The sequence below is a fragment of the Heterodontus francisci genome, chromosome 42 (genome assembly GCF_036365525.1).
Source record: "Heterodontus francisci isolate sHetFra1 chromosome 42, sHetFra1.hap1, whole genome shotgun sequence".
NCBI classification, from domain to species: Eukaryota; Metazoa; Chordata; class Chondrichthyes; order Heterodontiformes; family Heterodontidae; genus Heterodontus; species Heterodontus francisci.
Genome location: NC_090412.1, coordinates 31,441,046 through 31,454,103, shown reverse-complemented (window position 1 = coordinate 31,454,103; position 13,058 = coordinate 31,441,046). Strand labels below are relative to the sequence as shown.

Here is a 13,058-nt window from a genome sequence, read left to right as displayed (position 1 = left end):
AATATAAACTAAACAATATTATTCTAACACTGATGCGGGAGCAGAGGGATCTGGGAATATATGTGTGTAAATTGGTGAAGGTGGCAGTGCAGGTTGAGAAAGTGGTTAAAAAGGCAATCGCGATCCTGGGCTTTATAAATGGAAACATACAGTACAAAAGCAAGGAAGTTATAAATGGAAACATACTGTACAAAAGCAGGGAGGTTATGGTGAACATTTACAAAACGCTGGCTCAGCCTCAACTGGAATATTCTGTCCACTTGTGGGCACTACACAAGAGGAAGGATGTGAAGGTATTAGAGAGGGTGCAGAAGATATTCCAGAAATGAGGGACTTTTTGACGTGGATAGATTGGAGAAGCTGCTGCTGTTCTGTTTGGAGAAGAGAAGGGTGAGAGGAGATTTGATAGAAGTGTTCAAAACTATGAGGGGTCTAGGCAGGGTAGTGGAGGAGATAGGAGTCCCATTGACAGACAGAACGAAAACAAGAGAACACCATTGGCTGAATCGACTCATTCTGTGCTTTAAAATTCAATGATTCTAATGGCTGTGGGGCTTTAAACCAAGGTCTATATGGGCAAAGTAGGCACTGCAACACTGAGTTACACTCACGATTAGAGTTAACAGCAATGCACATGGATTTCTTCCTGTCTCAGCAACAAACAGTTACTCAGACATTAGGGTGTGCTCACAATATTCAGTGTTGGCTGCACTTCACAGGACTCTTTGACTTTCCCAAATAGATTGAGACAAAAACAGTTACACTGGCTAAGAGCGGAGCAGGGACCTCATCGATAGTAAAAGGCCTTTCGTGCAGCAACTGTTCATCTGAACTGCACAACAAGCTCCGCCCTCTACTTATACTTCAGAGGAAGAAACCAATCAACAGGCAGATCTCCCCCCGCACTCTATGTGTGATCATTGGATGTGAAACGGCTCTGCAGCATGTCAAGACTCCAAATAATAAGTGATCCCTCCATATCTAACCTGGGCTACATGAAGATAAGGAAACTGAGCATCCAAGGCTGGTCTTCAAAAGCCTCACTTGCTTAACTTTTTAGGCTATTGACACACAGAAGCCTTTCTCTATTCACTATCCCAACATCTCGCCAAAATTCTAGGCAAGTAGGCAATAATGAACATTTCACTCACAGGCTATCCTACACTTAGCCTGAGTTGCCTTATAGCTCTGCCAGTACAGAATGTGATTGAATCCAATTCAACCCTTACAACCAACCCAACGATGACTGTAAATGAGACTATTCATCCACATCAACACCAGGGCTATTGTTCCTGAGACTGTTCATCCACATCAACACCACGGCCATAGTTCCTGAGACTGTTCATCCACATCAACACCAGGGCTATTGTTCCTGAGACTGTTCATCCATATCAACACCAGGGCTATTATTCCTGAGACTGTTCATTCACATCAACACCAGGGCTATTGTTCCTGAGACTGTTCATCCACATCAACACCAGGGCTATTGTTCCTGAGACTGTTCAGCCACATCAACACCAGGGCTATTGTTCCTGAGACTGTTCATCCACATCAACACCAGGGCTATTGTTCCTGAGACTGTTCATTCACATCAACACCAGGGCTATTGTTCCTGAGACTGTTCATTCACATCAAACCCAGGGCTATTGTTCCTGAGACTGTTCATCCACATCAACACCAGGGCTATTGTTCCTGAGACTGTTCAGCCACATCAACACCAGGGCTATTGTTCCTGAGACTGTTCATCCACATCAACACCAGGGCTATTGTTCCTGAGACTGTTCATTCACATCAACACCAGGGCTATTGTTCCTGAGACTGTTCATTCACATCAAACCCAGGGCTATTGTTGCTGAGACTGTTCAGCCACATCAACACCAGGGCTATTGTTCCTGAGACTGTTCATCCACATCAACACCAGGGCTATTATTCCTGAGACTGTTCATCCACCTCAACACCAGGGCTATTGTTCCTGAGACTGTTCATCCACATCATCACCAGGGCTATTGTTCCTGAGACTGTTCATTCACATCAACACCAGGGCTATTGTTCCTGAGACTGCTCATCCATATCAGCACCTGAGATCACAACAAAATAATTTGCAATTCGTGGTTTGAAGAAATTTCTAAGGATTATAATTTTTTTGCAACTTCTCTAATAAATATATTTCATTACAGAAAGTGAAAAACAGTTCATTAAATCAGTTTGTTCAGTGGAATGTAACTAATATCATAGCTCACATTCCCGAGATGACTGTCACCAGAGAGGTTGCTCTGTGCTGTTAATAAAGGCTCCTCTGAAGAAGTCTCTGCATTGATGTTTAACACAAGAAAAGGAATACCCTGTAATGGATCAGATCGAGCTCATTTACTACCCGATTCATGCAGCTGTCAGTATTCCTGGTAAGGCAGTGAAGTGACATGGTGAAAGTTCAATATCAATGTGTGACTGTTCATGGTACATTTTCCTATTTGCAGCCGTCAGTATTCCTGGTAAGGCAGTGAAGTGACATGGTGAAAGTTCAAGATCAATGTGTGATTGTTCATGTTACATTTTCCTATTTTCAGCAGTCAGTATTCCTGGTAAGGCAGTGAAGTGACATGGTGAAAGTTCAAGATCAATGTGTGACTGTTCATGTTACATTTTCCTATTTTCAGCAGTCAGTATTCCTGGTAAGGCAGTGAAGTGACATGGTGAAAGTTCAATATCAATGTGTGACTGTTCATGGTACATTTTCCTGTTTGCAGCCGTCAGTATTCCTGGTAAGGCAGTGAAGTGACATGGTGAAAGTTGAACGTCAATGTGTGACTGTTCATATTACATTTTCCGATTTGCTGCCGTCAGTTTTTTCTATTCATTCATGGGATGTGGGCATCACTGGCTCGGCCAGCATTTATTCCTCATCCCGAATTGCCCTTGAGAAGGTGATGGTGAGCTGCCTTCTTAAACTGCTGCAGTCCATGTGAGGTAGGATTCTGACCCAGCGACAGTGAAGGAACGGCAATATAGTTCCAAGTCAGGATAGTGTGTTACTTGGACGGGAACTTGCAGGTGGTGATGTTCCGATGCATCTGCTGCTCTTGTCCTTCGAGGTGGTTGAGTTCGCAGGTTTGTAAGGTGCTGTCTCAGGAGTCTTGGTGCGTTGCTGCAGTGCATCTTGCGGATGGTACACACTGCTGCCACTGTGCGTCTGTGGTGGAGGGAGTGTATGTTAGTGCATGGTGTGCCAATCAAGCGGGTTGCCTTGTTCTGGATGGTGTCGCGCTTCTTGGGTGTTGTTGGAGCTGCACCCATCCAGTTAAGTGTCCAGGTAAGTGGAGAGTATTCCATCACACTTCCGACTTGAGCCTTGTATATGGTGGACAGTCTTTGGGGAGTCAGAAGGTGAGTTACTCGCCGTAGGATTCCTCGCCTCTGACCTGCTGTTGTAGCCACAGTATTTATATGACTACTCCAGTTCAGTTTCTGGTCAATGGTAATGCCTAGGATGTTGATAGTGGGGGATTCAGCGATGGTAATGCCATTGAATGTCAAGGGGAGATGGTTAGATTCTCTCTTGTTGGAGATGGTCATTGCCTGGCACTTGTGTGGTGCAAATGTTACTTGCCACTTATCAGCCCAAGCCTGGATATTGTCCAGGTCTTTCTGCATTTCTACACGGATTGCTTCAGTATTTGAGGAGTTGCAAACGGTGCTGAACATTGTTTTCTGATGATTGCACTTCCCCAATTCTGACCATATGATTGAAGGAAGGTCATTGATGAAGCAGCTGAAGATGGTTGGACCTTGGACACTACCCTAAGGAACTCCTGCAGTGATGTCCTGGAGCTCACATGATTGACCTCCAACAATCACAGCCATCTTCCTTTGCACTAGGTATGTCTCCAATCAGCAGAGAGTTTTCCCCCTGATTCCCATTGACTCCAGTTTTGCTAGGGCTCCTTGATGCCATACTCGGTCAAATGCTGTCTTGATGTCAAGGGCAGTCACTCTCACATCACCTCTTGCATTTAGCTCTTTTGTCCATGTTTTAACCAAGGCTGTAATGAGGTCAGGAGCTGAGTGGCCCTGGCAGAACCCAAACTGAGCATCACTGAGCAGTTTATTGCTAAGCAAGTGCTGCTTGATGGCACTGCTGATGACACCTTCCATCACTTTACTGATGATTGACAGTAGACTGATGGGACGGTAAATTGCTGGGTTGGACTTGTCCTGCTTTTTGAGCACAGGACATACCTGGGAAATTTTCCACATTGCCGGGTAGATGCCAGTGTTGCAGCTAAACTGGAACAGCTTGGCTAGGGGTGCGACAAGTTTTGGTGCACAGGTCTTCAGTACGACTGCTGGAATATTGTCAGGATCAATAGCCTTTGCAATATCCAGTGCCTTCAGTCATTTCTTGATATCACGTGGAGTGAATCGAATTGGCTGAAGTCGAACATCTGTAATGCTGGGGACTTCAGGAGGAGGCCAAGATGGATCATCAACTCTGCACTTCTGGCTGAAGATTGTTGGAAATGCTTCTGCCTTATCTTTCGCACTGATGTGCTGGGCTCCCCCATCATTGAGGATGGGGATAATTGTGGAGCCACCTCCACCAGTTACTTGTTTAATTGTCCACCACCATTCACGACTGGATGTGGCAGGACTGCAGAGCTTAGATCTGATCCGTTGGTTATGGGATCGCTTAGCTCTGTCTATTGCATGCTGTTTATGCAGTTTGCATGCAAGTAGTCCTGGGTTGACCCTCATTTTGAGGTATGCCTGGTGCTGCTCCTGGCATGCCCTCCTGCACTCTTCATTGAACAAGGGTTGGTCTCCTGGCTTGATGGTAATGGTAGAGTGGGGGATAGACTGGGTCAAGAGGTTACAGATTGTGGTTGAGTCCAATTCTGCTACTGCTGATGGCCTACAGCACCTCATGGAGGCCCAGTTTTGCATTGCTAGATCTGTTCAAAATCTATCCCATTTAGCACGGTGAAAGCGCGATGGGCGGTATCCTCAATGTGAAGGCGGGACTTCGTCTCCACAAGGACTGAGCGGTGGTCACTCCTACCAATACTGTCATGGACAGAAGCATCTGCGGGAGGCAGATTGATGAGGACAGGGTCAAGTATGTTTTTCCCTCGTGTTGTTTCCCGCACCACCTGCCGCAGACCCAGTCTGGAAGCTGGGACTCGGCCAGCTCAGTTAGTAGTGGTGCTACCGAGCCACTCTTGGTCATGGACATTGAAGTCCCCCGCCCAGAGTATATTTTGTGCCCTTGCCACCCTCAGTGCTTCCTCCAAATGGTTAAGTGCCAATTGATTGTTTTCTTTTCCTAATGTGATGACTGAACTAAAATTATAACACATCTTGCATTTAACCACAGAAAATGCTGAAAAATCTATTTCCTTTAAAAGTAGCAATAGAAATTCATGATAGAGTCTGCACAGACTTCAGATAAGAAATAAGTTAGCAGTTCTAAATGTGCTGATGATGTTAAGTGTGTTACACATGTATCATAAGGATTCGTAGTGTTATTGTATAAAAATTTTATTTCATAATACCGTATGGTGTTACTGCAGATGTTTCTTTTGTTTGCATGGATTGCATCCAGCTTTGTTCATGTTTCTGAATGTAAGTGGAAGGGTAAACCTAGTGATTCCTGTTACTGGTGCATGACCAACCTCATCAGACTTTTCCATTCTTCACTTTACCCAGTCAATGTTTAAAAAGAGGACAAGATCTCACTCTCCATGTTGTACAGACCATAACCCAACAGGGGGAGAGTGCATACTCCATGTTGTACAGACCATAACCCAACAGGGCGGGAGTGCACTCTCCATGTTGCACAGACGATAACACAACAGGGCGGGACTGCACTCTCCATGTTGCACAGACGATAACACAACAGGGTGAGAGTGCACTCTCCATGTTGCACAGACCATAAGCCAACAGGGTGAGAGTGCACTCTCCATGTTGCACAGACCATAAACCAACAGGGTGAGAGTGCACTCTTCATGTTGCACAAACCATAACCCAACAGGGTCAGAGTGCACTCTCCATGTAATACAGACCATACCTAACAGGGTGAGAGTGCACTCTCCATGCAATACAGACTATAACCTAACAGGGTCAGAGTGCACTCTCCGTGTTGTACAGACCATAACCCAACAGGTCGGGAGTGCACTCTTCATGTAATACAGAACATAACCTAACAGGGTGAGAGTGCACTCTTCATGTTGTACAGATATAACCCAACAGGGTGAGAGTGCACTCTCCATGTTGCACAGACCATAACACAACAGGGTGAGAATGCACTCTTCATGTTGTACAGACTATAACCCAACAGGGTGAGAGTCCACTCTCCATGTTCTACTGATAATTATTCAACAAAGTGACATTGCGATCACCTTGTTGTACAGATTATATCCCAACAGTATGGAGCTGATTTGCAGATATTTGCTTTTGGACACACTGGTGTTTTGGATACCAGAATTCTCCAAAAAGACTTCAATACTTTTTTTTTTTACCTCAGCATCTATTTCTCTATCTGAGATAAATATCTTTAATAGCATTTTAATTTTTCCTGTATCTTCTTTCCACAGATTTCGCTGCTGCCAAAAAAACATTTCTTTAAAATAACAATTTCATTTAATTCGGAACAGTAAAACTCATAGTTACATAATTTCCTCTTTCATTTTAAATGATTCATTTCAAAATGTTTTGGAACAATGTCGAGGTAATTTTCATATTTTCTGTTTCTTATAGTTAACTTGGTGGCGATTGTGATTTTGTGTCGAGGAAAGTGCGGTCTCTCCAAATGTATCACTCACTATCTGGTGGCCATGGCAGTGGCGGATCTAATGGTGGTTATCATCCATGTGATATTACACCGGATTAATATCATGTACTTTCCAGTTCGTTTCCTGTTTATAACTCCTGTGTGTATGGGAAACATTGTCGCAGACTCTGTAGCTGTAGACTGTTCTGTCTGGTTTACTGTCGCCTTCACTTTTGATCGCTTTGTAACAATTTGCTGTCAGAAGGTACAATCAAAATATAACACAGAGAAAACAGCGTCTGTGGTTATCACCACTGTATTTGTGGTGAGTTGTGTCAAGAGTTTTCCCTTTTACTTTGCAGGTGAACCTGTATTTATAATTGACAACGTGCCTTGGTATTGTGTTTTCACAGTTGATTATCTCGCCTCCCCATTGTGGAGGGCCAACGCATGTATCAACAGGACAATAACCCCTCTATTACCAATCCTGTTAATTGTGTTGTTCAATGCTTTGACCATCAGACACATTATAATGGCAAATAGAGTTTGCAGGGGCCTCCGGAGAAACGATGAGAATCAGAATGATCCAGAGGTGAAGAATCGAAGGAAATCCATGATATTGCTTTTCACTATTTCTGCCAATTTCATATTATTGTGGATGACATTTGTTGTCTATTCGATAAACTGGCCAGTGGTATACTATACTTACACCGACAAATATTACAGTAACCCGAAATATATTGTCCAACAAGTTGGCTTTATGTTGCTGCTTCTCAGTTCCTGCACAAACACTTGTATCTATGGACTGATACAGAGGAAATTCAGAGAGGAGCTGAAAAATGGGATAAAATATCTGTTTACACTGAATGGGAAATTGTGTCAAAGCAAGTAACAAACACTGACCTGGAGCAGGGCTTATAGGTTTATAGGTCACTTGCTTTTATATTCCTGAAATCCTTGTGGGCAGGTGAAGGACAATGAGAAAACTGACTATCTTTATCAAGATTTTGGATTGTGATGTAGAACGATCATAATATTGAAGATAAAATTAATATGTGTAAGTTAAGCATTATCACATGAAATGTTTTGTTGTAAATTTAACTGCTAGATTTGTGTAGTTACAGCCACTGTACACAATCAAAGGATATCAAATTAATTCCCCATAAAGGAGCAGTAACATTAAATCACATATTCTGTAATCTGAGAACAAGCTCAGGCAAGGATTTTCTGGTAATCTTTGCAATTCACCTTTGGATTAATACATGGCAATTAACTTTTCTCACATGGTTAGAGAAGGTGTAAATACAGAAAAAAATGTTCCTCAAAAAGAGGCCAAAATGATTTAAAATGTTAGAGAAACATTTAGTCTTTGTTGGTACCTTTACTGTCCTATTCACTCATAGAATGTCCTGTTCTGGCCTCATATTTGCTGTTAATAATCCATGGGATGGTTTCTTGAGTGTTGCTCCTCCACAACTGGTTCATGCTGGACCACATGAAGCAGCCTCACTGTCCACTATCTGGCCATTTCTCCAGGGTCATCCTGGAATGCAAAGATATCCCCTGTGTCTCTTCTTCTCTACCATCAGACTTTATAAACCCATCTCCCTTACCTCCTCCTCCCTTACCTCCAACAACATGTGAAAAATCCAGCAGCTTTTAGCCCTCAGTCGTTGAGAGCAACTGTTCACCTGCTCCTGTTGAAATCAGTCTTCGAGTGTTCACCAAACCAACCCTTTCTGTGCTGAAGCAACTGCTTTCACCAATCTCTCTCCGATCTCTCCACAATCTCGATGCAAATTTGATCATGAAAGCTGCCTCCTGAAGCTTTGAGCTTATTACTACTCCAACAATAACTGTTTCTGTTTTTGGTCCCGATATTAGTTGATATTTGACAGGTGTCTTTACTCTCACCTTCTTCCCCATCCCTTTCAAAACCACTATTGCTGAAAAGAGCGGAGGCTGTAGAGAAATATAGAAAGTGTAGGGTGTACTTAAAAAAAGTAATTAGGAGAGCGAAGAGGGGGCATGAAAAAACACTGGTGGGCAAGATAAAGGAAAATCCCAAGGTGTTTTATCTGTATATTGAGGGCTGCAGCGGTTCAAGAAGGCAGCTCACCACCACCTTCTCAAGAGCAATTAGGGATGGGTAATAAATGCTGGCCTGGCCAGTGATGCCCACATCTCATGAATGAATAAAAAAACGAAGATAACCAGCGAATGAATAAGGCCCATTTGGGACCAAAGTGGAGCTGGAGGATGTAGGTGAGGTTTTAACTGATTACTTTTCATCTGTGTTCACTATGGAGAAGTACAGTGCAGGTGTAGAGATCAGAGAAGGGAATTGTGATATACTTGAACAAATTAACATTGAAAGGGAGGAGGTAGTAATGGGTTTATCGGACTTAAAAGTGGATAAATCCCCAGGCCCAGATGAGATGTATCCCAGGCTGCTATGTGAGGCATGCGAGGAGACTGCTGGGGCTCTGACATAAATTTTCAAATCTTCTCTGTCTACGGAAGAGGTGCCAGAGGCCTGGAGGACAGCGAAGGTGGTACCATCATTCAAAAAGGGTAGCAGGGATAAACCAGGTAATTACAGGCCAGTGAGTCTAACATCAGTGGTTGGGAAACTATTGGAAAAAGTTCTGAGGGACAGGATTAATCTCCACTTGGAAAGGCAGGGATTAATCAAGGATAGTCAGCATGGATTTGTCAGGGGGAGATCATGTTGAACAAACTTGATTGAAATTTTCGAGGAGGTCACTAGTTATGTAGATGAGGGTAAAGCAATTGATGTAGTCTACATGGACTTTAGTAAGGCATTTGATAAGATCACTTGTGGGAAATTGATCAAGAATGTAAGAGCCCAGGGGATCCAGGGCAATTGGTAAATTGGATCAAAAAATTGGCTTGGTGGCAGGAGGCAGAGGGTGATGGTCGAGGGTTATTTTTGTGATTGGAATCCTGTGACCAATGGTGTACCACAGGGATCGGTGTTGGGACCCTTGTTGCTTTTAGTGTGCATTAATGGTTTGGATGCGAATATAGGAGGTATGAACAGTAAGTTTGAAGATGACTCAAAAATTGGTGGTCTTGTAAATAGTGAGGAGGAAAAACTTAGACTACAGGACGATATAGATGGGCTGATAAGATGGACAGAGCAGTGGCAAATGAAATTTTTTGCTGAGAAGTGTGAGGTGTTGTATTTTTGGGAGGACTTGTAAGGCAAGTGAATATACAATGAATGGTAGGACCCTAGGTCGTACACAGTGTCAGAAGGACCTTGCTGTACTTGTCCAAAGATCACTGAAGACAGTAGCACAGGTAGATAAGATGGTTAGGAAGGTCTATGGGATACTAGCCTTTATTAGCCGAGGCATGGAATCTAAGTGCAGGGAGGTTATGTTGGAGCTGTAGGAAATGCTAGTTAGGCCACAGCTGGAGTACTGTGTACAGTTCTGGGCACCACACTGTAGGAAGGATGTGATTGCACTGTAGAGGGTGCAGAGGAGATCTACCAGGATGTTGCCTGGGCTGGAGCATTTCAGCTATGGAGAGAGACTGGATAGGCTAGGGTTGTTTTCCTTAAAGCAGAGAAGGCTGAGGGGGGACCTGATTTAGGTATACAGAATTATGACGGGCATTCATAGGTTAGATAGAAAGAAATGTTTTCTCTTAGCGGAGGTGTCAGTAACCAGGGGCATATATTTAAGGGAAGGGACAGGAGGTTTAGAGGGGATTTGAGGAAAAAAAACAATTCACCTAGAGGGTGGTTGGAATCTCGAATGCACTGCATGAACAGGTGGTAGAGGCAGGTACCCTCACAACATTTCAGAAGTATTTAGGTGAGCACTTGAAACACCATAGCATAGAAGGCTACAGGCCAAGTGCTCGCGTATGGGCTTAGAATCGATAGGTGCTTGATGGCCGGCAAGGACACGATGGGCGGAAGTGACTTTTTCTATGCTGTATAAATCTGTGACTCTATGACTATTGCCACCCCTTCCTCAAAAGTCAAGACCAAGTCCTCTGTTCTTAGAAAATATACAATCCAATCTCGCACTTCCCTTCCTCCCCAAATTCCTTCAACATGTTGTTGTCTCCCAAATCCGTGCACATCTTTCTGATAATATCATATTTGACTCTCTTCAATCAGGTTTCCACCCCTTTCACAATATTCAAACTGTCCCAAAGAAAGTGAAACATCACACCTTCTGTGACTGATACTGTGGTGCACAATCCCTCCACAAGACCTCCTCAGTCTCTCTGTAATCTTTGACATGGTTGACCATGCAATTCTCCTTCAATGTCTCTGATCCATTCATCAGATAACTGATACTCTCCTCGTGTGGTTCTACTCTTACCTGCTGGCCAATAGTAACCTCACTTTATTACTCTAGCCCTCCAGCTGTTCTTTCCATCTCCGAGCTGCCGTTTGGAGATATTATCAGAACACATAGGGTCAGCTTCCACATGTACACTGAGAACACCTATTTCTACCTCTCCATTACCACACCCATCCCTTACACTGCCACTGGGTTTCAGATTGCTTGAATGATGTGAATTATTTACGATTAACAGTTTCCTCCAGTTAAACATTGGGAGGACAGAAGCCACCACCTTCATGTCCACAGCACAAACTCTGGACCTTCCAATCTCTATGACTACTCCTTGGCCTTTCTCTCAGCCGGGACCATAATGTTTGTAGTCTTGGCTTCCCGTTCGACCCCACGATGTGTGTCATGAACTCATATTCTCTCTTCACAAAGATCACCTATTTCCACAACGTGAAAGTTCTCCATTCACTCTGCAGTGCACGTGCTGTTGAAACTCTCATCCATGCTACCCTCCACTCAGCACTCTCATCTGCTCCAATATCCATGTTAATTTTCCATCCCTTTGCCCTAGCATTCGTGGTGATAACTTCGACCACCAAGACTCCATGTTCTGTAATTTCCTTCACTCTGCCTGCCATTCATCCTCTGAAGCTTCAATGAATATTCATTTTCAGACAAACTTTAACATTATGATCAAGCCAGTTGATCAACACCGTTTCAATGAGTAATGCAGGAGATCATGCCAGAGACAACACGAAGCATACAGAAAGTGAGGCACCAAACTTGTGAAGCTACAACACATGGTAATGAATGGAAGCAACATGTTGTAGACCAGCGGTTTCCAACCTTATCACATGGGGTGTCCACATTACAAATTTTGTCTTAAATGGGGGTGGGCACTGTTGAGACAATTTCATAAGGATAACGGCATTAAACATTTATCTTACTATTATTCAAAACAACAAACGTGCATTTTTGTGAAGAAGCTTTGAATGAGAAGTCTAATTTATCGACTTACTTTCTCGTCACTATTCTGGACACTGATTTTGTGGGATCCCTGGTATTTTTGTTCTTGCACAAGTAGTCAAATTTTGCCTGCACAATTGATGCAGGAGTATTCTGGATAGATGTCATTCTGTGAGGAGTAATCTGAATGAATCTCTTCCCTCTTTCTGTTTCTCTCTCCCATGTCCCCCACCCCTGTGTTGTTCTCCCTACATGTTGTCCTCACTCTCTGTGTCCTCATCTCATCCCCCTTTCTCTCTCTGTCCACTTTCTGTCTGTCCCCATTTTCACTTTGCCCCCGTTCTCTCTCTCTTCACCCCCTCTCGCTGCCACCTTTCTCTCTCGATGTTCTGTCTAACTTCTCTGTCCCCTTTCTATCTCTCTATCTGCCCCCCTTTGTCTCATTCTCTGCCCCCTTTTTATCTCTCTCTATCCCCCTTGCTCTTTTTTCTCTCTGTCCATTCTCTCTCTCCCTTTCTCTGTTGCCCTCTCTCACTCTCCCCTTTCTCTATCTCTCTGCCCCCCTCTGTCCCCCCTCTCTTTCAGTCCCCCTCTCTCTCTGTCCCCCCCTCTCACTCTGTCCCCCTCTGTCTCTTTCTCTCTCTGTCCCCCTCTCTCTGTGCTCCTTTCTCTCTTTCTTTCTCGTTCACTGTCTCTGTCCCCCGGTCTCTCTCTCTCTCTCTGACAGTTGTATATAGCGGGAACAATCAGCTGATGGTTGGTCAGTTTTTTAAAAGATCACAAGTCAGTTTCACAGCTGACAGTTACTAACATCGGGAACAGTGGTTTCTGAACTTCGGACTGTTTCAACGTTTTCCAGCTGGAAATCCCCAAATCTGTCCAAATTTCAGAAGCCACTGCTCCCGATACAGCAGCTGTCAGCTGTGAAACTGACTTGCGATCTTTTTTGAAAAGCTGATCTAACAATGGGCAATTTCTCATCTCCA

General features: G+C 43.8%; 1 protein-coding gene across 1 annotated transcript; it reads left to right on the top strand.

The window, feature by feature from the left end:
* Positions 1-2,347: 2,347 nt before the first annotated feature.
* LOC137355385 (G-protein coupled receptor 15-like) lies at positions 2,348-7,658 on the top strand. The gene is made up of 3 exons (XM_068020379.1): positions 2,348-2,402; positions 6,754-6,807; positions 6,904-7,658. The coding sequence occupies exons 1-3, from the start codon at positions 2,348-2,350 to the stop codon at positions 7,656-7,658; spliced, it is 864 nt and encodes a 287-aa protein (XP_067876480.1).
* Positions 7,659-13,058: the final 5,400 nt, after the last annotated feature.

Bases quoted from the DNA above. Each gene is read 5' to 3' on its own strand.
- LOC137355385 (XM_068020379.1), top strand. From the start codon at position 2,348: ATGGATCAGATCGAGCTCATTTACTACCCGATTCATGCAGCTGTCAGT. The intron at 2,403-6,753 runs GTAAGGCAGTGA...TGTTTCTTATAG, and splicing joins TGCAGCTGTCAGTATTCCTG to TTAACTTGGTGGCGATTGTG. The intron at 6,808-6,903 runs GTATCACTCACT...TGTACTTTCCAG, and splicing joins AAAGTGCGGTCTCTCCAAAT to TTCGTTTCCTGTTTATAACT.